Here is a 27365-nt window from a genome sequence, read left to right as displayed (position 1 = left end):
GTCACAAAAAGTTAAGTAGTCTCTAAGAACAGGAAAATATATTAGGCCTAAAAAATGACTCTTCAGAGAGATGTAGATAATTTGTTGAAATATATTTTAGCACTTAATAGTGTCAAAGCTCATGAATAAAATGCTTTTTATTTCACTTAAAAGAAAAAAAAATCCTACTAGATTTCTACTAGAAACATAAACCTTCAGTTTTCTCTTTTATTAAGAAAAATGTGACTCAGGGAAACAAAATTCAAGTGAGCACTGTGGGCATTAAAACATATGTATTGAACTCTTTTTCTTTCTTAAATGACAAAGATACTGTATTTCTCAAAAACACTCCCCAATAATTGTACACTGGTCATTGCTTCTAACTTCATCTTGTAACAATAATTTTTTTTTTTTATTTATGATAGTCACACAGAGAGAGAGAGAGAGGCAGAGACACAGGCAGAGGGAGAAGCAGGCTCCATGCACCGGGAGCCCGACGTGGGATTCGATCCCGGGTCTCCAGGATCGCGCCCCGGGCCAAAGGCAGGCGCCAAACCGCTGCGCCACCCAGGGATCCCCATCTTGTAACAATAAACAGACTTTTCTTCATGGCGAAAAATCCCTCATGCATACAGCTACCTAAAAATGTTGTTATGACTATACAAGGGGGATGATATTTGCATGCGAATACATGAGTACTGAATTGGTAACTGCAAAGATAATATAAACAGAGATGGGCTAGACTGAAGAGACAGATATGTAAGAGAAAAGTGTTAAATCCAGTCAACATTGTACTTCTGAAAAGACTCAAATATGACATAACCATAATGAAAACCAGTCTGGAATAGTATTAAACTCCATTGTATAAAATAGACAAAGCTTATTATTCTTGTTCAATTACCAAATAATAGTATAGGACTACTGTAGGCCAATTACGTTATAGAACAGTTGCTAGGTATAGTTCTCAAACCACTAAAAGAAACCCTGCACCAGTGATTGTGGGTATTTAATTTTAACCCTTGGTAGGAAGTGAGGAAGAGTGATTTTCCTCTTGTTCAGGAAATCAAAAAAACAAGCAAGGCAGACTTCCCAGATTCAGGGCACAAACCCAACAGCTTTAAGCTGCTTCATAGATACATAGTTAAAACATTCCTGGGGAGAGATTTTCAATTTCCTACCCAAGGATTTTTAGGGGGTAAAATTCCCCATCCAAAAAAAAAAAAAAAAATCAAGTTGGCAATCAAATGGTGAGGTTAGAACGCAAACCACAGTAGTCTAGATAGTAGCAATGATGCCTGTTGTGAAATTTAACCCTTTGGAGACGTAAATAACAGAATGTCTAAATCAAGCACTTGGGCATTCTGCTTTATTGCTGAGTCTAGGCAGCCAGAAAATATTTTTTTTTTTTTTTCCCTGCCACAGAGATAATGCCCCTAATGTGGCCCTGGGCTCTTAGAGAAGAGCCATATCTCCTCTGGCCAATTAAGGAGTGGCATGGACCTGGCTCAGCCAGAGCCCCAGGGCAGTGGCCACTCAGCACTTCTTCCTGGTAGTGTGGGGAAGAGGAGAAGAAAACAGGAGACTGCAAGCCTCTTTTAGGGATACAGGAATTCTCACAGAGGGTGGCAGATTCCCTACAAATGAAGTTCAATGAAAAACATCTCACCGCCAGAAGCCGAGGCACAAACAGACGATGCCCCATCCCCAGAAGTTCCAGCACTCGACATGCATACTCATTCACCAGCTTGCTTCTCTCGTCGTGCATGTCCTGGGACTTTTTGACAGGAGGTGTGAGCTTAGCAGCTGGGGCTGGGCAGGGCACCCCTTCTTCCATGAGCAGTAAGTAGGTATCCAGAATGAGAAAGCTGGATCTCTTATCCACAATTTTGAGAACTGCAGTGGGAGGGGAGCCAGGCTTAGGTTTCCCCAGGAGCACGCACAAGCCAGTCTGTGGTGGGAATTGTCAGCTAACGTCTCCACAGGAAGAACATTTTGGCTAAATTATCCACTGTGCAAGAGCCCCAAAGTAGACTGGAAAATGAAATCAAATCCTGATCTAAATAAAAAAACGGCAAAAGCAATCGAATGCAAGAAAATGGCCAAGAGTGATGCAGGAGAGTTCAGATACATGTGTTAAAATGTACAAGCAGCTTAGAAGGGTCTAGCGTGTAAGAGTGTGTGTGTGTGTGTGTGTGTGTGTGTGTGCGTGCGCGCGCGCGTGTGTGTGTGTGTGTGTGTGTGTGTGTGCGCGTGAGTGTGTGTCTGCGTGTAAGCAGACAGCAGCAGCAGTAGCCAGGAAGCCAGGGCAGTTGTGAAGCTGCAAGGAGAAAAGGATGAGCTCATTGCAATCCTTGATTCGTGACAAGCAGCGCTGCTGCCGCCGCCACTGCTGCTGCCGCTGCCGCCTCTTGCTGTGAATCAGTAATGAAGGGGTAGGGAAGGAAGAAGGGGAGGGCAGAGGAGGAGGTAGGTGAATGAGCATGCAGAGTGTGTCTCGGGGAGAATGCTGTAATAGGAAACCAATGGCGAGTCGTTGGACAGATGTGCTTCCCCTCCTGGCCCACCTTCAGCGTTGGTCTGACAGCTTATGCTGTTGAATCCTAAAGCCAAAGACAGATGAACTAGCTTCTCTTAACATGTAATGCTCACAGAAAAACCCGACAGCCTGCCAGCTAAAAGGCTGACCTTTCTTCACTCTTGCTTTCTAATAACCGTAACAGATAAAAGTCTGATTTTATCCTGCGTATTTAAAGTGGGATGCTCCAATCCTTGTTACATTACTGAAATCTCTACAGAAGAGAGGTTTAGGGTGACATGATACAGGATGAACAGAGAGCAAAGACAGAGCTTCCAAGAAACGACACACCCTCAAGTTGCAGTGTTTATGCAATAATAATGACTTTTTGCAATGCTAGAATGTGAAGTATTTCAGCATTCTGGGAAGCCATAATTAAAAGTAGGATTTTTATAAACATACAGTATGATAAAACAAAAACCTACAATATAATGACAGTGTACATCTAAGGAATCACTAAAGTTGAGATTCTCAAAGCAGTAATAACTTTCTTAAGCTACACTCAGTTAATAGTTCAAAACATTATTTTAATACTCTCTGGTCAAATTAATCCTTCCCTACTAATAATGTAACTGAGGGATATCCATGGTTTAAAATTTTACAGTCTTAGTCCATGCTACATTGACTTCCTTGGCGTGAATAATCATTTACAGCCAAATGAGGGCAAAAAGACAAGATCACCTTTAGGAACAGTTTCTAAACTTTAGCTAACAAATAACTAATTATATTCAGAATCTTGGTGCTGCAATTCTTTAGTAAGTACCAGATCAGTTTCTCCATGTGAGTTGTAGCATGATATGGAGTAACAGGACTAAGAGAGCCAGACCTAGCTCCTTCTGAGGCTTAGTCTGTTGCTCTGACAATTAAGAGTTATAGATCTCTGCAAGAATAGAAATAGAAACATATTTATCAGCATATCTCTGTGATCTTTGTTAAAGAAATAGATTGATACAGAATTGGGGTTAAAGGGAAATAGATACTTCCTGCTTTAACAGAATATTGAGTTCCTCTTGCCAAAATTCAATAAAACATTTTTTTGTTAAACATTTCGAGTATTAACAAAATCTTAAATAAGATTATTTCTTATTTAAGCTTATTTCTTCCAAACATGATTTTTTCCAAAAATAATTTTTCTTTCTTTCTTTCTTTCTTTCTTTCTTTCTTTCTTTCTTTCTTTCTTTCTTTCTTTTTCTTTCTTTCTTTTCTTTCCTTTCTTTCTTTCATTCTTTCTTTTCCATTTTTTTAGAAAGAGAAAGAGCCTGTGTATGCTGGGGGGGAGGGGGAGAAGGAGAGAGAGAATCTAAAGCAGGCCCCATGCTTACCACTGTCCCGTCCTGGGGCCTATCTCACAACTCTGAGATTATGACTTGAGTCAAAATCAAGAGTCAGACGCTTAACCAAATGAGCCACCCAGGTGCCCCTCCAAATATAATTTCTTAAAAAAAAATAGAGATTTTAATGTAAGACGATAAAAACCATAAGAATATGAGAATGTGATATATATTTCATATCCCTAAGGTTTTGGAAGAAATGAAGAAATATCTGATGGGCTACCCAGGGAGGGGCTGGTTCAGCTAGAAGGGGGAGACTATAAGGTTAAGGGCAGAGGTTCTGGGCCTTTCACAGCCTACCCCTACACACACACACACACACACACACACACACACACACACACACACACAAAGACTCGCAGGGAACAGCTCCATTTTTATCTTGTTTACATACTGGAGTTCTGCATGAAATTCTGTTTGAAAAGACTGTGCTACTGCTATGTAAGTGTGAAAAGCGCTGCCACGGAAGCTTCCTGTTTAAGAACAAGGGGACATTTTTACTTGCAAAAGAAGGGAGAATTCAGTGAGTCCTTTGCTTATAGGACTTTTTTTTTTTTGCATATATATATATATATATATATATATATATATATATATATATATATATTTATATAAAGATAGGAGAAATGTTTCCATGCAACTGATTTGGTATCAAAGAACACTGGTAAAAGCATCTATTTTTTATTACATAAACCAGAAACAAAGAATTTCTTGCCCAAATGCATCCAGGTAAGAAGTCAAAATTAATCAAAAGATTTCAGAACTATAGTTTGGCTCACAAAAGTAGCTCTATCAAATATAATAACCAAAGTGTGATATTTTAATGAATAAACCAACTTAAAACATAGGTACATTTAAGAAATGCTATGTAAAAGCCATTATAAATTAGTAAGTGGTTCTGTATTTCAGTTTTCCTAATCCCTCCATCATCCTCCCCCTCAAAAATGCATTATCCTTGAGGAAGTCAAGGTATGGGTTCAGCTCAGGCTCTGAGTGGCCCCTGCTGGGAGGGCAGCTGTGGTTTTATGGGGAGATAGCATCCGGAGTGCACCTTCCAGCCAGTCTGAGGAACTGGAGCCACACCAGAGCCCTGCAGAAGGCATGGGGATTAGAGCCTGAGGAGGAACAGGAGGAAGGAAGAAGTGGGAGCAGGCCCAGCTGTCTACTCCTACCAGCCCCCGAACCAAGATGCCAAACCAGAAGAGGCAGAGCTGGCCAAGTGGGGGATGGAGAAGATGTAGCTGCTGACATGCAGAATTGGATCCAGGTCCTAGGGCTTCATAGGCCAGACCCGCAATTAAGAGCGAGGATGAAGATGAAATGGGAGCAAAAGCACGGAGCAACTATATAGCTCTGTCCCCATGGACCGAGAACATGTTGAACTGGTGAAAAGGACAAAGGCTGAAGGTAAATAATTCCCAGTGGGAAATATGGTATAGAAAGCCCTCCAGGCCCAGAAAGTATCTTCTGCCTGGAAATGGCCACACTGAGAGCTGTCTCATCTCCCTGCACTCCAGGCCAGTATACACATAAGAATGAACATACCCCAGGTTGTAATGCCCATCCCCATCCTCTCCTCTTCCTTCCCACATCAAGGTGAACCAGATTTCTCAGAAACCTACCTATTCAGTTCTGTCTATATGGGGACATTAGCCCAAGCCCAACCTGTCTCGGCATATCATACTATGGAGAATAAAGTACCCTTTATAAACAGCCCCAGCCCCCGTCCCCTCAAGTATCATCCTTGCTTTCAAAATTTCCATAATTTTTTCAGGTTGTCTTGGAGAATAAGCCATTGATCAATATCAGGTAAAATAACTCTTGTATAGAACAACTTGATGAAATAGAACAATGAATGCCAGGCATTTTTGAAGCCCTAGAAGAGTGACTCATCTTGGTGAGCATTTTTTCTTCTCCATCCCCAACTCCCCATAGATAAAGTAATTTATTTACTGTTGATGAGATTCAGTACAGTACACTTCTGATAAATAAAATTTTGAGTTATAAAGTAGTCCAAAGATGAAACTAAGGATAGAAGAAAAAAAAAACAAAACCTCTTCTACATTAACCAGTTAAAGACACATGATTTCTCAAATTCCTTACACTATCATGAAGATTTTTTTTTAATCTGTAAAGGAAGTTCAACAGCAGATTGAAGATAAGATGGGAAATTTGGATGAATCATGCAATGAAGCAGAGTGAGAAAAAAGTAAAGAGGACTAGGCAAATGGTCCTTAAGCCATGGTCTAAAAAATAGAAGACTTGCTCTCTGGAGTGCTGGAATCAGGTGGACGGTGGCAGAGTCCTAATTAGAACCTGGTGCTTGAGTGCTCTCCCTGAGCCACTCCACTGTGTCATGATGGCTGGACATGCACAAGACATAAATAGACTCCCATTGTAAACTGAAAAGCATATCTGACTTAATTTATTGCGCTGTAATTAAGAACACTGAGTGCAAAGAAACAAGTAGTTATTCCAGGGATTACAAAGGTGAAGAAGGAAACATTTTCCAATCTGCAAGAATTTAAAACTGGAGAAACATTCAAACAAAGATAAAGCAGGATGCAGACATCATAAAAGGAGGAACAACACCGTATTATGATCTAGTTACATCTTTGTTATTCACAATGGATGCAGACAAAAGTAGGCTTATGCTAGTGGGACTGGCCTGGACCTAAATCCAAGAATAATGAGAATTAAACATACCTTTAGGAGCAAAACAGGACACTGCTTTTTACATTATCTTTTAGTCACTTTTACTTGTAGGACATGGGTAAATTAATATTCTTTAAATCTCTATAAAATGCTAATGTCATGTACTTAGCCTAGTTGCTCTAAAAACTTAGTAATTTAGTGTATAGGGTGGATGCTAGTCTTTTCAATAAGTCATATAGAAGAGGAAAGCAATTGTAAAATGCATTGTGTTCACCTGGCTTAGGCTTTAGAAAGACAAAAATGACTCTGAATGCATTCACATTAGAAAGAGGATTGGCCAAATACCAATAAAAGAAATTCCAGTGAATCCAACTGCCCCTAATCTTGAAGATTTAAACACGTAGTAATAAGTAGGAAAGGACCTATACTCTTCTAAACTTGGAAAGGTAAAAGGGCAAAAACCGAATTCTCTAGTTATTTCTTTTTTGTTGAATAGACAACTTTTTATTTTTTTATTTTGATTTTTTAAAAGATTTTATTTGAGAGAGAGAGTGCATGAGAGAGAGCACAAGCAAGAGGGCAGGGCAGAGGGAGAGGGAGAAGCAGGCTTCCCACTGAGCAGGGAGCCCAATGTGGAACTGGATGTGGGCTGGATCCAAAGACTCTGGGATCATGACCTGAGCCCAAGGCAGATGCTTAACCAATGGGGCCATTCAGGTGCCCCTGGATAGATAACTTCTTAAAAGATGAATCCTCAATAATTTGACAAGTTCCTAAGATCCAACAAATACGTCAAATAAAGATGACACAGTAAGTAGTCCTGTATCTTGGCATACATGTAACCTATACAACACACACACTACCATTCAAGTCTTTATTCTGCTTCCATTCTGCTACATGCTTCTGGAGGTAGAAAGATACACCAGATGCTGCTTTTAACTTTATATATTATTCACATTATTTGAAGAAGAGGCTAAAATGAAATATAGTAAGACTGAGCATACAAGTTATATCACAGGGAAATGAGTCTCATTATTTTATAGCTGGAATCATACACTGAAGAATTGGAGTATAAAATAAAATACTTAATTAACTAACATCGTGGTGGATGGTCAGGTAACAAATTTATAGGAATTCAAAGGGAAACAAAAGATTCCTGGAAAATGTTATAGACTAATCTACTGTTTAAGAATGGTCTGACCTCTCATTAAGACTTAAGGCATAACCATCTTAAAGGAGGGTTGTTTTTTTTTTAATAGAAGAGATAACTTTGTCACACCAACAATAATGTAATAACATGCTGCACAGTCATGGTAGCATCACTACGACCTTATCACACATTCTTGTATAGCCAGATTCTAGCATAAACCTTTATTAATGCAGGAACTTCTACAGTCTGCAAGAAATGGTCATTTTACCTCTACTTCCTTATCTTTCTTGACAATTATAAAGGCTGCCGATTTTATTATTGGACATTTATTTTTTAGAGAATACTACTTGCAGTAAGCCAGAAATGCAAAACTTCCAGTCATTGGATTGGGTTATACAGTTTATAACAACATAGAATAAGTCTATTTTTTTATGTGACATTAATTAAAATATTTGAAGGCAGTCTTAATTACCTTTTCTCCAAGCTAACCATCCCTGCTGCTAACTGGACCTCCTATAAGCTGGTTTCTGGATTTTCTAGGTATGACAGCAAAATCATAAAATAATGTGGCTTTGTTAGACCCTAGAAAGCATCAAAGTCTAACATATTTATCCTATTGATGGTAAGATTGAGGCAGCAGATAAGTGCCTGTTTAGGATCATAAAACTTGCTTGAGGCAGAGCCTGGAAGCCAAGATCCCAGGGCCCAGTTGCACAGCAGGGAACCTTGCATTTCTGGCACTGTAACTTCTTGTCTCTCAATTAATGTAGCCCATTTAAAAACAAAAAAACTGTCTTATTAGGAAAACTGTACTTTACCATTTTACTTCATATGGAATTGATCTGGAGCCTGTGCCTGCTATGTGGTATGAAAGAATCTAAGATTCAAAGATTTGAGTTGAGAGGGGCATCCAAAAGCCTGCCTTGAGAATAATAACTTCTGAACACACATTTATGATAATAAAGCACATCTGCCTTCTCAATTTTTAACCAAGGAGCACTCTCTTCTTCAATCAAACAGTTAGAGAGGCTATATCCTTGGCAGCTCAGTCACTGTCTACTTAAGAGTAGCTTTCTCAAAGCCATGTTAGTGATGTAGGCTTGAAAATGGAATGCTGTCTCAGTTCATTCATTCCTTTCCCTGGGCAGTTGATATAAGGCTCACATTTATTTTCAAGGTAAGCAGAAGTGTAAATAAATATTAGCAGGGCCTGTTTATGTTAAACTGATCAGATTAGAATAATGATCTATAAAATCAAGACTGTTCCTCAATTCTCTCATGCTGGATCAGCATTTTACTTTTTGTTTTTATGTGTGTGTATGAGTGTATGTGTGTATTGTTTGTCATGGTTGTTAAAAATAATGAGGTGCTTTATTCATCTTGATAAGTTGCGAATTGCCTCTACCTTCTTCCCATGGTCCACCTCCAGTGCTCTATTAAATTTGCTATCTCTGGCATCTTCACGTTACATAGAATGCTAAGTGTAGTTTAATAGCTGTCACTTTGAAAAATAATATTTTCAGCAGAGTAGTTATATGAGTCAGCCCATGTATTAGCAAGTGAATTTATTTCCATAAAATGAATATATCAAGATGGGGACATTCAGGTTTGTTTGTTTTTTTTGTTTTGTTTTTTTTTGCTTAGACAAGTCCATGTTCTGCAATAATAATGGTAATAGCCATATAGCCATACTAGTTCCTTGCCCCTCCCCCTTCCCTCACAACTTCAAATGGATTCAGTAGAATTTCAGAGGTTGCAAAATGGTGAGAATGGAAGTGATTTTTCCTCTATTTTCACTGGGGGTGAACTCCCCTGGGAGTTCAATTCCTATATACTCAGTATTGCTACAGGCTGTCCTACATGATGGCAGAAGAACACACATACAGGAGGCTTTCCTGCTTGGTAGGCTCCTTTACCTATCTCATACTCATATTTGTTCTAAGCAGGGCCTAACAAAGAAACTTATACATCACAAACTCTGGTAGATATGTGAGTCGCTCTAAGTATGAATAATAGTGGTTATTATTCATTTAGTATCTATAAAGGCTATGAACCATGTAAGTCCTAAGAGTATGCATTACTGCATTTAATCTTAACCAATTATGACTTTTTCACATTGGAGGCACCTGAGCTTAGAAGAGTTAAGTGACTTGCCCAATATCATATTGCTAGTAAGTGGTAACTGCAACTATAGTTTTTTGATAACTACCAAATGTTTAAAATGTAATTTGAGTTATTAAATAGTGAAGGAAGTAGACTTAAATAGGTTATATCCTAGAGACTAACTAAATTAGTCCAGTGCAAACAACAGGATTTGCACAGTCATGTCACTATGAATATACTGAGGGACTAGTGTGTTGTGGGTGCTAAAAGAAATGACAGAAACAAAAACAGAGTAAAAACTTATGCCCAAGGAGTAACAGGTGTTACAGGGTGGACCTGGTGACCCTATCCACACCCTCTTGTTAAACACTACTGAACAACACAGCCACGGGATCAGCCCTCTCTCCAGAGTTCCCAACGTGTATATCTACCTCCAAACATATGTATGACTACATACACAAAGAGTTCAGGAAATAGGTTATGTGTAGCCTAACCTGTAACTTGATCTCAGTAAAGTCACCATTTCTTCCCCAGCACAGATCCTCCTCTTACATTTCCTATCCTGGCTAATGGGTTCCCCTCCTGACCAGTTTGGCACCTGGGTGTCATCCCAAAGCCCTCCTTTTTATCCCCCTCTACCTCTAACCCATCATTCAAGTCTAGTGGATTCAACCTTCTCACTGTCTCTCAAAACTATCCCCTCTCCTCAACTCCCATCTCTTTTGATTTGAGATCAGCCCTTAGTATGACATGCTTTTTCCTTTTCTTAAATAGTGTTTCCCCATCTAATTCACTTGCCCTTTATTAATCTGTCAAAATTCAACTGATATCACTTCCTGCAGGAACCACCCTTCAATCCGCAGTTGGAACACCTGGCCCACTATTTGCTCCCCCATTTTTCCACCTCTGCTCTCTCTCTCACAGCACTTGCAGGCTTATACTTGAATGAGTTGCATGAAAATCAGTGGTTAGGGTCCTTCTCTCCTGCTAAGGCAGTTAGAGATAGGTATCATGCACTGTCCTTCTTTGTGTCCTAAAAATCCAGCAGAGGCAGTTACTTAACACATAATGGGTACCCCATAATTATTTGTCAAATTGATTCAGCATTCAAAATGGACAAAATATGTGTAGGAGAATGACAGACAAGCATTTCTCTGATCAGAGATATTGGTGCTTTATTATTTCTGAGCCTTTTAAGATGCTCTTCCCTCTTTCTGGAATGTTTTTTGTCCATCATTTTTTCCCTTGAAAATGTTAACCTTCAAAATGTTAGAGAAAGAACAAAAACTGAGATGTTAAACAGACCTGGATTTATTTATTTATTTTAAAGATTTTATTTTATTTTATTTATTCATGAGACACACACACACACACACAGAGAGAGAGAGAGAGAGAGGCAGAGACATAGGCAGAGGGAGAAGCAGGCTCCATGCACGGAGCCTGACATGGGACTCGATCCCCGGTCTCTAGGATCACACCCCAGGCTGCAGACAGCGCTAAACCGCTGCCCGAGACCTGGATTTAAAGCCAATATTTGATGTCTAGTAACTGTGTGACTTCAGGAAAGTTAACCTCTCTGAGTTTCATTTTTCATTAAGGAAATGAGGTGTTTAAAACAGTAATCTTAAGAAGTTGCTAACATTATTAATGACTATGACATTTCTAGGTTGGTAAACTGGGATGATAGTACAGAGAGTAACTGAGAGAAAAAGCACTGGGTCAGATTGGGTGGAGGATGAATGGAGTTAGCAAGAAATATGTGGCAACCTGTTGGAGATGTTCCATAGGCCATGGGAAAGATGAATATGGAGCCAACAGATGGTTTTAGAAATCATTGGTGAAATATGGGAATGAATGAGGTAAACTAGGGAAAATACTGAAAGCCATGAAGAGATGTTCTCATATTATGTCATGATATTCTTCTCAATTATGCCAAGTGTGATTTAATAATGAATTATATATATTATCAGGGAAATAACTGACCCCACCAGACAGAATGCTCCTTAAGAAAACATTTTGCATTTGCTTCATTCACCAACATGTTTCCAGCACCCAATAGAGTGACTACATATACAAAGAGTTCAGGAAATAATTACTGAGTTGATGAATGATTGAATCTCATATAATATTCACTGATGGACTTCTAGTCATTTGCTTGAAATTTGGTGACCTAAATAATTAGTAACATGACAATATAAATTTCTAATAAAAATGTGCTAAAGTGGAGGCAAGAATAAAAATTTCACAAGTGCCTGTTGTGAAGGCCAGGCATTGTGCCATGTACTTCCATGCACAGTCTTATTCCATTCCTATAATATGTTGTAATGAGGTCAGTGCTAAAAGAAATGATTTGTTCATGTTTTGCAAGTCAGTTTTTTTTTTAAGTTTTTATTTTAAGTAATCTCTACACCCAACATCAGGCTCAAACTCACAATCGTGAGACCGAGTTGCATGGTCTTCTGACAGAGCCAGCCAGTGCCCCTTTTGCAAAATCAGTCTGCTTGATTTCCACAACATCCTTGATTTCCCACTTTCTCTCAGCCTTCCAAGTCTTTTTTTTTTTTTTTTTTTTTTTTTTTTAAGATTTTACTTATTTATTCATGAGAGACACAGAAGGAAAGGCAGAGACACAGGCAGAGGGAGAAGCAGGCTCCATGCAAGGAGCCCGATGCAGGACTCGATCTGGGAATCCGGGATCAGGCCCTGAGCCACAGGCAGACACTCAATCGCTGAGCCACCCAGGTGTCCCTCAGCTTTCCAAGTCTAATTTATCTACAAGTCCTGTCAGCTCTATAGACAAAATTATCTGAATCTGTCTTCTTTTTCCATCTTCACTGTCACCACCTTAATCCAAGCTATCATCATGTCCTGCTTGGCCTTCTAAAATAGCATCTGACTCGTCCCCATTCTTGCTTCTTTTCAATTTACATTCCATACGCCAGGATTCATCAATCCAAATGTCTTAAAACCACAAATCAGATACAATTTCTCCCTGCTAAAACTTATATTGGCTTCCCCTTAAACCCAAAAGCTAACATTTCACTACCTTTTCCATGTCTCTACTGACCTGGGCCCTGCCTAGCTCCCTGACTGCATCTCCTTCTTCACTACTTGCTCACTCACTCATGGTACTCCGCTCATACTGGCCCCTCCTCTGTTCTGAACATACAAAACTTTTCCTGCTTGAGGGCCTTTGTACTTGCTGTTGCCTCTGAGCTTCACAGGGCTAAGTCCACTACATCATTCAACTCAAATGTTATTTTGCTCGCAGAGGACTTCTCTTATCATTTTTTCTAAAGGAGAGCACTAACACATCAGACTTTCTTGTATTCTTTCTTTCATGACATTCATTACTACTTGAAACTGTTTACTTCTTTCTCATTTGTTACCTCTTTCTCCTACTAGAAAGTATCAAGGCAAGGCTCATGGGGGAGAGGTGGGAGAGTTTTTTTCTTTCTTAAAGTTTTTATTTATTAGAGAGAGTGAGCAAGCATGAGCAAGGGGAGCGGCAGAGGGAGCAGGGAGCCCAATGCAGGACTCAATTCCAGGACCCTGGGATCATGACCTAAGCTGAAGGCAGACGTTTAACTGACTGAGCCATCCAGGCACCCTGAGGAGGGAGAGTTTTAAATAATCTTTCCTGATAAGTTATTAGAGAAAAACATAAGTGTAAAATAAGATTCCGGATTCAGCTTCTTTCATTCATTCATTCATTCTTTCATTTTTACTTTAAAAGATTATTACTCTACAGAGCCTTCTGAATCTCTCTTTTCTATAGCAACCAGAAGGCAATGAAAGTGATCCTTTGACATTTATAGATTCAATATTTATCATTTTAGCTCTCCCTGAGAGACCCTACAAGGCCATAACATAACACAGCAACTTGTGGGTTTGCTGAGGAATGAATTTAGTTACTTCCATGTAGCAGATGATAAGTGAGCTTACCTTATAGTCTCTGGTTATTCTATGTTCTTATGACAAGGCAGTTATTTTATCTCAATTTTATAAAAAAAAAGACACTGAATAAAAATATCATAGTGGTATTAAAACATTTAAAAGCATTGTAGAATATACCATTCATGAGTGTCAACTTTTCTCCCCCCTGAACTTATGTCTTATACACATTTTTGTACAAAAAGGTCTACCTGGTTAACTGTAATAATGAATGCTATGATTAATACTAAATGTTATGCTTCCAAAAGGGCTACTATGAATCTATAACTATCATAAAGACTAGCCACCTAAAATTGCAGAAACCATTTTAGACATGCAAGTAGCTGAGTCATTGTGGTTTTTGGTAGAGAGAGGTTTCTATATTTAAAAACAAAGATATCATAATATTGGTTTTAAAGTATCCTGAAGACTTTGTATAATATATGCTATAAAACTGTCAACTACTTTAGGAAGGAGAAAGAAATTAACACAGAAAAGCAGAAACACCCCTTAAACCCTTAAACCAAGTGGGAAGAAAGAGGACTAAACATGCCCAGGGGCAAAAGGTGAAAGACAAAATATTCAATTCTCTATATATACATCATGAGCTCAGAGTGTGCTTGGTGCTAGTGGAATATAAAACTAGTGAATATGGTCTCTATCCTAAATGGCATTATGGACTTATAGCAGAAACATGACCCATGACTGGGACATTAGGGGATCCACATGACAGTATATAAAAATGTGCCCACTAGGTACATCTGAGGTCAGATTATGATGAAAGCAGAATGCCAGAGTGAATAGACAGGTGAATAATACAATGAAGACAATCTTTAGAAAGATGAATTCTGGAAGCAGAATGAGAGTTTAAGAGAAGAGACTGAAGGTAGACGAGTCATAAAGTGCTTGCAGTGAGCCAAATGTGAGAAGAGGAAAGCCTGGACCGTTGTGGTTGCCATGGACACAGAACAATGCTTAAATTTGAGATGCATCATAAAGGAAAAATAGCTCTTCGTTTTATTTGTATAACTTTCCAAGTACATGTGGCTTATTAAGGCCTCTTTTATAGAACTCATTGATACAAAACTGCCAGAGATAATATTCTTTACCAAATCAGGGAAAGACACACCACAGAGGAAGTGAAATACCCCTTGACATATGAATCCTCCCTCAAAGTTGCTAATTTTGAGGCACTAAATTGGGCTAAAAGATCATTTGGTTTGGACCCTTTCTCTGCGAGTCTAATTATTAATGGAGTACGAACCCTAGTGCTTTAGGCTGAACCAGGCGCAAGTTGATCTGTTAGCACTACTCAACTGTAGGGACACAGTGGTTATCACTGAATGAGCAGTAAGTGAGAATATGTATGGTCTAATAAGCTGCCTTCTCTACAAAAAAAACATTTTATATGCAGCTCCTTTCCTTAAAATTAAAGAGAGGACAGGACTGGAAAGTTGTTATGAAGACAAGAGAGAGAGAGAAATAAAGGAGAGAATAGCAATGAGAATAGCAATGACTTAGCATTTATCACTGAGCACATCTAATTGTTCCCATGTCTCCCTGATGGTACCTGAGAAATGCTGTTCAGCATCCCCCATGCCCTGCCCTTTCCATCTCAGCTGTCATAGACTTGGTTCAAAAAGTCTTCATGATTTCTCTTCTGGACCATCCTCATAGTCTAACTACTCTCTATATTTATTACTTGTCTCTTCACTTGTCCCTTGATCTCTCATGGTCTTCAAAATTTTCTTCCTAAAACACCACATTTAACTACATAACTGTTTGAAGGTAGCCTCTGGCCCACAGATTCAAAGGTTAGCACACAACCTTAACCATAAGACACCCTTCAGACAATCGAGACCTCTCCTGCCTTTCCAATTACATCTGCTACCTTGACACCTTAAGCTCACTGTTCTCATGAAGCTTCTCCCCCAACATGCTGTATTTTGTATTTTCTGGTTCTCACATATGCTGTTCTCATTGCCTAAAATATTCCTTGTCTTCCCTTGCTAATCTTTTTAAGTTTAATTTAAGTAATCTCTACACCCAATGTAGACCTTGAATTCACGACCCCTAGAGCAAGTCAGATGCTCTTCTGACTGAGCCAGCCAGGTGACCCCCTTGCTAATCAAGACTCAAATGTCAATTTCTCTTCCAAGTTATCCCTATCATTACCTGCCTCCTCTGTCTTTGCACCCTGTCCTGTTTCTTCATTGACCACACAGTAACAACCAATCTGTGGCAATTATTTGCATACCTGTCTTTCCTAATTTATTTGTGAAGCCCGTGACTCAACTACAACATATTCATCTTGGCATTTCCACTACCCAACAGCTCTTGGTCATGGTGGTCGCAGATTATTTAAATAAATATTGAGTAAATAAATGAATAACTGATGCTCAAATGAAGAAGTTAGTTATAAATGGAATTAAAATAGAAGCTTAAGGGCAGCCTCCGTGGCACAGCAGTTTAGCGCCGCCTGCAGCTCAGGGCGTGATCCTGGAGACCCTGGATCGAGTCCCACATCAGGCTCTCTGCATGGTGCCTGCTTCTCCCTCTGCCTGTGTCTCTGCCTCTCTGTGTGTCTCTATGAATAAATAAATAAAATCTTAAAAAAAATAGGAGCTTAATTTTTAAAAAGACCTTTATTACACTAGGGGATTTTAAGTATGTATCTCTTTTATTTAATATCTGAATTAGTAAAAAGAAAGGTCAAAAAGAAGGCAAGTGCAGTATCTATGGATTTCTAAAAGAAGAGAGGGAAAATGCTACCACATAGTAAAACAGTGTAAAAGCCATACGAAAATAAATAAAACTCAAGTTATTTAGCAATATGCTATGACTCAGTAGTTCCTTCAGAAACAAATAAATTTGACTTGGGGAGTGTGGCGGCTCTCATCATTAGACAGGTTAGTTCTCTGGAGGTAGATCAATGGACAAATGGATAGACACTTTGGAAGTCCATTTGGAAGGACCCAAACCGAAGCCCAGAAGTCATTGTTTTAGTCTGGACTTTAGTACATAAAATAGATTGAGGAGGGGAGTGTTAAATTAAAAAATATCTTCCATTTCACATGGAAACAAAGTCTAAGTGTTGATGGAAGTAGTAACTTACTTGGCTATAAGTAATCAGTATTGCAAAATCCAATCATTAAAGTTCTAAAACAAAGGTTTCTAAACAATGCTGACATGTGGTCAAAGTTACATTAACATAAAATACACCTTTAAGAAAACATCTGATTGGCAAGTTGATTTGTCCAAGAGGGCAATACTCAAAATTTACTAATAACAGAATTGAAAGCACAATCAAGAAAATGACAAGGAAATCACCATGGTAGATGGAAGACACTTCCACATGTCCCCCTATAACTGTTACATTTAGATAAGATAAAAACTGCAAGTAAATGGGTAAGATGTTTGAAATGAAATTAGCCAGGCTAGATAAATTAAGCAAAGAATTGCATTCCCATTTGTTTTATATTTACATATGGTTTTTCTTTCTTCCTTTCCTATGAATGAAAGTTGATACATCTAGCCAAACATCAAGAACTTAAAGTCTAATATGTAAGTATTTCACAGTATATAAGACAATGGGGCCTGAGAGCAGGTGTCACCACTACAAGGCTTACAGTCTGCACATAATAGTGGAGAAGCAGTATAGTCTGTATGGTCAGTACTTGAATAAACGTGTTCAAGAGCTTCTCCCTGGCCCTGAATGGTCTTGTGCTTAAAGGAGGCATTATTCCTTTAGCTCATTAAATACCAATGTCAGCTTTGTTGTCTTTGCTCTGAAATGAGAACACATTATTTTCCAATAGGAATATGCCAACTACAACTGTGCTCAGCAGGAATTTCTTTGATTTCTTCTATTTACCTAAAATTGCCTAAACCTAGCATAAAATGCCAAGTCATGATAACTACAATTTACATATACATATGTATATTTTTATATTTACTGAAATTGCCTATTTTATTAAAATGGTAGCTGAGTTAAAAACTAACTTTAATCTAAAAATAAGACTTAATTCTCTGTTTTAAAATCACTTATCTGTTAACAGTATATTTTTTGAAATACTGCAGTATGTTCTCTATAAAAAGGAAGAAGAAGAAAAACTTTCTAAGAGCCTCTTAAATATCACCAAGAACAAAATGGGTCCTATTTGAAATACACCATATTCCATTATTTTATAATTAAGGAGGAGGCATTTATAATTTAATAATTAAGAATAGATTTTTTTTTAAAAAAGAATAGATTGACTGGTAACCCCCTATCCAAGGCTGATCATTTAAAATGGAGCTGGCTCAAGCACCTAAGAGCTTGCAGAACACATAAAAGCCCAGTTGCATATAAGCATCTACTCTACTCCCCACTACCTCACTGCCCCCCACCTGGTCCCTACCTTCTTCCATCTCCAGACTGCCCTCTTTACACTTATTTTCATTTGCTTTCTTGACAGTTCTGTCTATTCTTGGCTTTGTACTCAGGTTCTTCAAACTCATCCTAGGCCAGCCTTACTGGATGGCCCATGCCCTTCAGTTCATCTGCTTAACTCTCAAACTTTATGAGTGCATTACCATCTCAGATAGATAACTCACTACCAGTCCCACACCTGCTGGAATCAGCCTCTCCCACTTCCTGCCGCAAGAGGGAGAGATCTCAGACTAGTGATGTCAAAGAAAGAAATCTGAGATAAGGTACATATAACAAATTGATGAAGAAAGCTAAAGAGAATGGATAAGATAGTAAAAGTAGTCAAGTCTGTAATTATTCAAATAAATGAGAAAAAAATACCATAGATGCAAAGATGTGCATCTCACACTCAATTTATCAACAGAAAATGGTGGCTCTAAATTTCAAACTGAGAAATAACAGATTTGAATGTCTATTGTAATTCTATTTAAATGTCTCGTGTATCAGGAATAAACGAATTTAATGATGTCACTAAAGTTATTCAGTGAATAACTGACTCAGGAAGAGCCAGCAATGTGTTTAGATTCCTTATCTGGTATTCCCTCACACCCCCACTCCAATATACTATACCTGCAAAAAGTCTAATCTCTCCTATGATGCAAAGTGCCACCCACACAGAGTTGCAGAGCAGACCCAGGGCACAGTAACAAATGAACAAATTAGTTTCAAAGAACTTCCCTTAAATTCTTTACATAGCACTTAAGTAAAGTAAAGCAGATATTTAAAAGCACTTACTTTAGCATGTAAGCTGTAACACATCAGTATTTTTCTGAGAGATATCCCTATTGAGGACTATAACACAGGAAGGTAAATGATGACCAGAGGTTAGATGTGAGCTGGACTTGAAAACATATGTAGACTTAGAAAGGCTGAAAGGCTATTTCCAAACAGAAAGCAGACAAGCCCAAGGTGTGCATGGCTAATCTTGAGTTCACTTCCAGTTTAGCTGGAGTAGAGATTCAGGATGAAGTTAGAATCATCCATGTGAATATAGTATGGACAATTTCCAGGAAAAGACTAAGGCATGTGAATTTTATTCCAATCTTCAGGAGTTAGTAAAGTTCTATTAAATACAGGAGACAAGGGATGGAAACAGTGTCTAAAACTGTACTAAACACTGGTAATTTTAACTGAGGGAAATTTTTTACCATGCACAATTTTTTAAAAAAGATTTTATTTATTTATTCATGAGAGACACACAGAGGCAGAGACACAGGCAGAGGGATAAGCAGGCTCCCTACAGAGAGCCTGATCAAGACTCGATCCCAGGACTCCAGGATCATGATCTGAGCCAAAGGCAGACACTCAACCACTGAGCCACGCAGGTGCCATCTTTCCATTCATGATTATTTAAATTGAAAAAAAAAATTTAGGAAAATGGGACTTTTGTACTCAAAGGAGTTTTTGGCATACATAATCAATGTGAAAATACCTGCTTTTACTATATAAACGATTTAACAAATATTAATCTAAAGAAGCAAGGATTAGTGTGGTTTCTTTCTCTCCAATATAAAACATGAAAACAAAGGATAGATCATTAGGGAAAAATCAAAACTACTTCAAGTATTGCTTAAGATGAAGTGCAATCTACTTATATACAACAACTAGAAAAAGGATGAGGTTAATCCTTTGGCCTTTTGCTACTCTGTGCATCAATCCTGGAATTAGGGACGATTGCTGAACATGCAGAAATGCACTTGCCACTCGGGCAGATAAAAAGAAAGCTTCATACTGTCTTTAAGAAATAATCTAATGGGAGAATGCAGGACATACCTATATGAAAGCTCTTAATAAAATGAAACACAGTATGTTAGTGACAAAGTGAATGATACACTTTGTAATTGCAGTGGATGTTCATTCATGTTCAGGCACAGTCAGGAACCATCCTTTAAAGGGGGTAGGGTTTGAGCCATAAGTACATGGGGGCTAGGAAGACTGTATAAACAAAGAAAAGGAGGTATGATATATAGAATTAAGTTGCTTTCAGAATATAGTGCTAGGGTTTAGCTCAAAGACTTTAATGGGAGAATGAAAAAAATTAAGATAGTGTAATCATCAAGAACATGACATACAGATATGCAGATCACTGTCTCTGTAAATGATACCCCTATGAAGCTGTGCTGTACGATACATAAGCTGCCTTATCCACACATCAATAATGACAATAAAAAAAGAAATATCAAAGGCCACTGAAGATTTTATATAGGGTGGCTGAAAAAATAAAATTGGAACTTGAGCTAGAACAAAATTTAGGAATTATTTTCTTTGGAAAGTGAATTCACACAATGCAAAAATGCAAAAGGCCCAAAGACCATCTACTGCTAAAACCTGAGAAGGAAGAGGAACCCATCAAAAAGGATGGGCAGAAAAGCAAGGAACCTCAAGAGTCCATAACTGTGGAAGAACAGAGGGGTACATATTACAGAATACTAACTAGAGAATTTTGACTAGATGGGGGTAAATTGTGAAAACATCTTTTCTTCTATTAATCTTACGCTGTTTTTCTCAGCAGCTTCTATGTCTTAAGATACAAGATATACCACTTTGTTCAAATGTTAGAACTCAGTACCCCTGTGACCATGATTCTAGTTCCTCTAGTTAATGAGTTTCAAGTTGCAAAATAAAATGTATTGTGAAAAGAGTACTCTTTAACAGATAAAGTGCTAATCAGATGATCTCGGTCTTCTTGAGTGAGCTTTGACAGTTTGTGGTTTTCAGATTTGTCCATTTCATCCAAGTCATCAAATTTATTGCCATAAAGCTGTTCAGAATGTTCTCTTATTATCCTTTGTAATGTTTGTAGAAACTGTTGTTAGTAATATGCATCTTCGCTTTTGCTTTCCTGGTCTGCTTAGAAGTCTAATTGTGTACATATATGTTTATCATCTTGTACTGTCTATTTGTTTGACCTACTCTTTTCTCTTTTTTCCTTTTTTTCTCCTTTCAGGTTGAATTTTTTTATGGTTCTATTTTACTTCCTTTGTTGGCTTATCAGCTATAACTCTGTTTTTCTATTTTAGTGGTTGCATTAGTGCTGCTTTAACTTATCAGTTTGCCTTCAAGTGGTATTACACATTTCACATTTAGATTAAGTGCCTTACCATGAATGGCATACTACCGTATCTTCCCTCTTGCCTTATGTTTTATTGTTGTCACACATTTCTAGTTTACATATGCTATACACTCCATAACACAGTGATTATTTTTGTTTAAATAATGAATTATATATTTTAGAGATATTTAAACAAAAAGAAAAAAGTCTTATCCATTTACCCATATAGTTACTATTTGCAGTGTTCTATATTTGTGTGGAACACATTCCTGTTTCTATCAAGTATCATTTTCCTTCAGCCATAGGCTTTCCTTTAACATTTTCAGTAATTCTTATCTGCTAGAGATGAATTCCTTCAGGTTTTACATGTCTGTAAAACTATTTTGTCTTACTTTTGTAAAGACATTTTTGTGTTTTTTAATTTTTTTTTTTTGCTGTTCTGCCTTTTTTTAAAAAAAGATTTTATTTATTTATTTGAGAAAGAGCGGGGGGGGGGGGCGGGGAGAGGCAAGGGACAGAGGAAAAGGGAGACGCAGTCTCCCTGCTGAGCAGGAGCCTGACCTGGGGCTCCATCTCAGGACCCCGGAATCATGCCCTGATCCGAAGGAAAACATTTAATCAACTGAGCCACCCTGGTGCCCTGCTGTCCTAATACCTTATTGCTTGTATTGTTTTTAAGGAGAAATCTGCTATAATACTCTGTTCTGCTATAGATACTGTGTCTTTTTTGCTTTGACCACTTTTAAGATTTTCTATTCATAACAAGTTTTGAACAGTTTGATTATAATATGCCTCAGTGTAGTTTTCTTTATATGTCTTTTGCTTGGAATTTATAGAACTTTTGGGATCTGTGCATTTATAGTTTTCATCAAATTTGGGAAAACATCAGCTACTATTTCTCCAAATGGTTTTTTTGCCCTTTTGCCCTTGCCTCTTCTTCAAGGACCCCAATTACATATGCAGGAGGCCTTCTGAAATATCATAAAACTAGTTAGTCCTTTCTTTTTTAAAATTCTTTTTTCTCAGGACCCCTGGGTGGCTCAGCGGTTGGGCGCCTGCCTTTGGCCCAGGGCGTCATCCTGGAGTCCTGGGATCGAGTCCCACATAGGGCTCCCTGCATGGAGCCTACTTCTCTCTCTGTCTGTGTCTATGCCCCCCTCTCTCTGTGTCTCTCATGAATATATAAATAAAATATTAAAAAAAATTTTTTTCTCTTTGCATTTAAATTTGAATGGTTTCAGTTGGTGTTGTCTGCAAGTTTGCTAATCTTCTGCAATGTCTTATCTGCCATTAATCCCATTCACTATATTTCATTTTTTTGATCAATGGTATTTCTTTTCTTATTTTTATTATTTTTCATCATGGTAAGTGTACTCTTTAAACCCCAATCCCTATTTCATTCATTCCCTCACTCACCTCTCCTCTGGTAACCATCAGGCTGTTCTCTACATAGTTAACAGTCTGTTTCTTGGTTTGTCTATCTGTCTCTCTTTCTCTTTCTTTCCCCTTGCTCCTTTATTTTGTTTCTTAAATTCCACATGAGTAAAATCACATGGTATGTGTCTTTCTATGAGTGACTTATTTCACTTAGTATTATACTCTCTAATACCATCTGTGTTGTTGCAAATGGCAAGATTTCATTCTTTTTATGGCTGAATAATATTCCATTTTATGAATATATATATATTCATATATGTATATATTCCACATCTTTATCCATTCGTCAATTGATGGAACACTTGGCTTGCTTCCATATCTGAGTTATTGTAAATAATGCTGCAATAAATGTTAGGGTGCATGTATCTCTTTGAATTAGTGTTTTTGTATTCTTTGGATAAATACCCAGTAATATGATTGCTGGGTCATAAAGTAGTTCTATTTTCAACGTTTTCAGGGACCTCCATATTGTTTTCCACAGTGGCTGCAGTAGTTTGCTTTCCCACTGATAGTGTAAGAGAGTTCCTTTTTCTTCACATCCTTGCTGATAGTTGTTTTTGTTGTTAATTTAGTCATTCTGATAGGTATAAGGTGATATCTCATTATAGTTTTCACTTGCATTTCCCTTTTTAAATTAATTTATTTATAATTTTTTTTCACTTGCATTTCCCTTACGATAAGTGATGATGAGGATCTTCTCATGTGTCTCTTGGCCACCTGTATGTTTGTTTTTTTTTAAAGATATCCTTTATTTTAGAGAGAGAGAGAGAACATGTGCACTCCACAGTGGGTGAGGGGCAGAGGGAGAAAATCTCAAGTAGACTGTTGCTGAGCATGGAGCCCAATGCTGATACATGGGGCCTCATAACCCTGAGATCTCACAACCCTGAGATCACGACTTGAGCTGAAATCAAGAATCAGACACTCAATCGAAGAGTCACCCAGGCATCCCCATCTATACGTCTTCTTTGGAGAAATGTCTGTTCATGTCTTCTGCCCTTTTTAAATTAGATTGTTTTCTGGGTATTGACTTTTATAAGTTCTTTAGTTATTTTGGATACTAACCCTTTATTGGATATGTCATCTGCAAATATCTTCTCCCATTCAGCAGGTTGCTTTTTAGTTTTGTTGACTGTTTCCTTTGCTGTGCAGAAACTTTTTATTTTGATGTAATCCCAATAGTTTAGGATTAAAAAAAATTTTTTTAAGATTCTATTTATTTATTTGAGAGAGACAGTGAGAATAAAAGAGAGCATGAGCAGGGGGAGGAGCAGAGGGAGAAGCAGACTCCTTGCTGAGCAGAAAGACTGACACAAGACTCAATCCCAAGATCATGACCCAAGCTGAATGCAGATGCTTACCTGACTGAGCCATCTAGGTACTCCCTAATAGTTTGCTTTTGCTTTTATTTCTCTTGCCTCAGGAGACATATCTAGAAAAATGTTGCTACAGACCATGTCAGAGACATTATCATCTGTGTTCTCTTTGAGGATTTTTGTGGTTTCAGGTGTCACATTTAGATCTTTGATCCATTTTATGGAAGAAAGTGGTTGGGTTTCATTCTTTTGCATATATGTATTTCCCCAATACCATTTGTTGAAGAAACTATTTTTCCATTGGATATTCTTTCTTACTTTGTCAAAGATTAATTCACCATGTAATTGTGGGCTTATTTTGGGGTTTCCTATTCTGTTCCATTGACCTATGTGTCTATTTTTGTTCCAGTACCATACTGTTTGAATCACTACAGCTTTGTAATATAACTTGAAATCTGGAATTATGATACCACTAGTTTTGTTTTTCTTTTTCAAGATTGCTTTGGATATTTGAGATCTTTTGTGTTTCCATATAAATTTTAGGATTGTTTGTTCTAGTTCTGTGAAAAATGCTATTGGTATTTTATAGGAATTGCATTAAATCTGTAGAATGCTTTTGGTAATATAGATATTTTAACAATATTTGTTCTTCTAACCCATTTCTTTGTGTCATCTTGAATTTCTTTCATAAGTGTTCTATAATTTTCAGAGTGCAAGCCTTTTACTTCTTTATGTTTATTTCTATATATTTTATTGCTTTTGGTGCAATTGTAAATGGGATTGATTCCTTAATTTCACTTTCTGCTGCTTCATTACTAGTGTATAGGAATGCAACAGATTTCTGTATCCTGATTGATTTTGTATCCTGTGACTTTACTGTATTCATTTCTCAGTTCTAGTAGTTTTTTTGGTGGAGTCTTTAGGGTTTTTTATATAGAGTACCATGTTATCTGCAAATAGTGAGAGTTTTACTTCTTCCTTACCAAGTTAAATGCCTTTTATTTCTTTATGATGTCTAATTTCTTTATGCTATGGTGAGAACTCCAGCACTATGTTGATAAAAGTAGTCAGAGTGGACATTTTTTTTTTTCCTGACCTTAGGGGAAAAGCTTTCAGATTCATCATTGAGTATGATGCTGGCTGTGGGTTTTTCATATAAGGCCTTTATTATGTTAGGGTATGTTTCCTCTATACCTATTTTGCATAGGATTTTTATTATGAATGGATGTTGTACTTTGTCAAATGCTTTTTATGCATGTATTGAAATGATTATATGGTTTTTATCCTTTCTCTTATTGATGTGACATATCATGTTGATTGTCTTGTGAATACTGAACCACTTCTTGCATCCTGGAATAAATTCCACGTGATCATGGTATGTGTTTTTTTTAATGTATTCTAGATTCAGTTTGATAATATTTTTTTTATTTATATTCATGAGAGATATTGCCCTGTAGATCTCTCCTTTTTGTGGTATCTTTTTTTAAAGGTTACTTATTTTTTTAATAACCTCTATAACCAACAAGGAGCATAAACTCACAACCCTAGATGAAGAGTCACACATGCTCTTCTGACTGAGCCAGCCAGGCACTCCTGTGGTGTCTTTATTTGGTTTTATTAACAGGATGATACTGACCTCCCAGAATTAATTTGGGAGTTTTTCTTCTTCCTGTATTTTCTGGAATAGTTGAAGAAGAATAGGTAATAATTCTTTAAATGTTTGGTAGAATTTACCTGTGAAGTCATCTGGTCCTGGATTTAGTCTTTTTGTGAGTTTTTTTAATTACTAATTCAATTTCATTGCTGGTGTTTGGTTTGTTCAAATTTTCTATTTCTTCCTCCTCTAGTTTTGGTAGGTTATGTTTCTAGGAATTTATCCATTTCTTCTAAGTTGCCCAATTTGTTGGTAAACAGGTTTTCATAGCATTCTGTTATAAATGTTTTTATTTCTGCAGTGTTAGTTGTTATTTCTCCTCTTTCATTAGTGACTTTATTTATCTGTGTCCTCTCTGCTTTTTTTTTTTTTTTTTTTTTGAGTCTGGCTATAAACTTCAGTTAGGCTATAAACTTCTCTTTTATAACCACTTTTGTTGCATCCCAAAGGTTTGCACCAAGTTTTCTTTTTTTTTTTTTTTAAGATTTTATTTATTTATTCATGAGAGACACAGAGAGAGAGAGAGGCAGAGACACAGGCAGAGGGAGAGGCAGGATCCATGGGGGGAGCCCAACGCGGGACTCGATCCCAGGTCTCCAGGATCAGGCCCTGGGCTGAAGGCGGCACTAAACCGCTGAGCCACCTGGGCTGGCCCTGGACCACCGTGTTTTCATTTTCATTTATTTCCATGTACTTTTGATTTCTTCTTTGATTTCTTATTTGACTCATTCATTCTGTAGTAGCATGTTATTTAACCTCCATGTATATGTGCTCTTTCTAGATTTTTTTCTTGCATGTGATTCCTAGTGTCAGAGTTGTTGTGGTCAGAAAAGCTGCATGGTATAACTTCCTTTTTTTTTTTTTTTAATTTGTTAAGACTTGTTTTGTGGCCTAATATGATTTCTTTGGAGGATGTTCTATCTGAACCTGAAAAGAATGTATACTGTGCTTTTTTAGGATGGACTGTTATGAGTATGTCTGTTAAATCCATTGGTCCAGTGTGTCATTCAAAGCCACTGTTTCTTGTTGATTTTCTCTTTGAATGATCTGTCCAATGATATAAGTGGGGTATTAAAGTCCTCTATTATTTCCTTTATGTTTATTATTAATTGCTTTATTTTTGGGAGCTCCCATGTTGGGTGCATAAATATTTATAATTGTTATAACTTCTTACTGGATTGTCACCTGTATTATTATACAGTGTCCTTCTTTATCTCTTGTTACAGTCTTTGTTTTAAAATCTAGTTTGTCTGATATAAGTATTGCTGCCTCAGCTTTCTTTTGACATCCATTTGCATGATAAATGTTTCTCTATCCTCTCACTTTCAATCTGCAGGTGTCTTTTGGTCTAAAATGAGTCTCTTGTAGGGAGCATATAGATGTGTCTTGTTTTTTTTTTTTTAATGTGTTCTGTCACCCTATGTCTTTTGATTAGAGCATTTAGTTCATTTACATTCAAAGTAATTACTGATAGATACGTATTTATTGACATTTTGTTACTTGTTTTGTGATTGTTTCTGTAGATTTTTCTCTCTTCTCTTGCTCACTTTCATGGTTTGTTGGCTTTCTTTAGTGATATACTTGGATTCCTTTCTCTTTATTCTTTGCATATCTATTATTGGTTTTTGATTTGTGGTTACCATTAGGTATGTAAGTAACATGTTCTGCATATAGCAGTCTATATTAAGTTGATGATCACTTAAGTTTAA

General features: G+C 37.4%; 1 protein-coding gene across 5 annotated transcripts in view; it reads right to left on the bottom strand.

The window, feature by feature from the left end:
- RABGAP1L (RAB GTPase activating protein 1 like) overlaps window positions 1-27365 on the bottom strand; it is a 720977-nt gene that overhangs the window by 152727 nt on the left and 540885 nt on the right. The window contains exon 1 of one of the 5 annotated variants that reach the window (XM_055319529.1): window positions 1646-2380. The exons of the other annotated variants lie outside the window; for them this stretch is intronic. Within the exon in view, the coding sequence (XP_055175504.1) occupies window positions 1646-1813 (168 nt within the window). The 5' untranslated portion in view covers window positions 1814-2380. Of the gene's footprint in view, window positions 1-1645; window positions 2381-27365 lie in introns of those variants that run through there. 5 annotated transcript variants of the gene reach the window in all.

The sequence above is a fragment of the Nyctereutes procyonoides genome, unplaced genomic scaffold, assembly GCF_905146905.1.
Source record: "Nyctereutes procyonoides isolate TBG_1078 unplaced genomic scaffold, NYPRO_anot_genome, whole genome shotgun sequence".
NCBI classification, from domain to species: domain Eukaryota; kingdom Metazoa; phylum Chordata; class Mammalia; order Carnivora; family Canidae; genus Nyctereutes; species Nyctereutes procyonoides.
The sequence above is the reverse complement of the archived record's forward strand: the minus strand, read 5'-3'. Positions and strand labels throughout refer to the sequence as shown.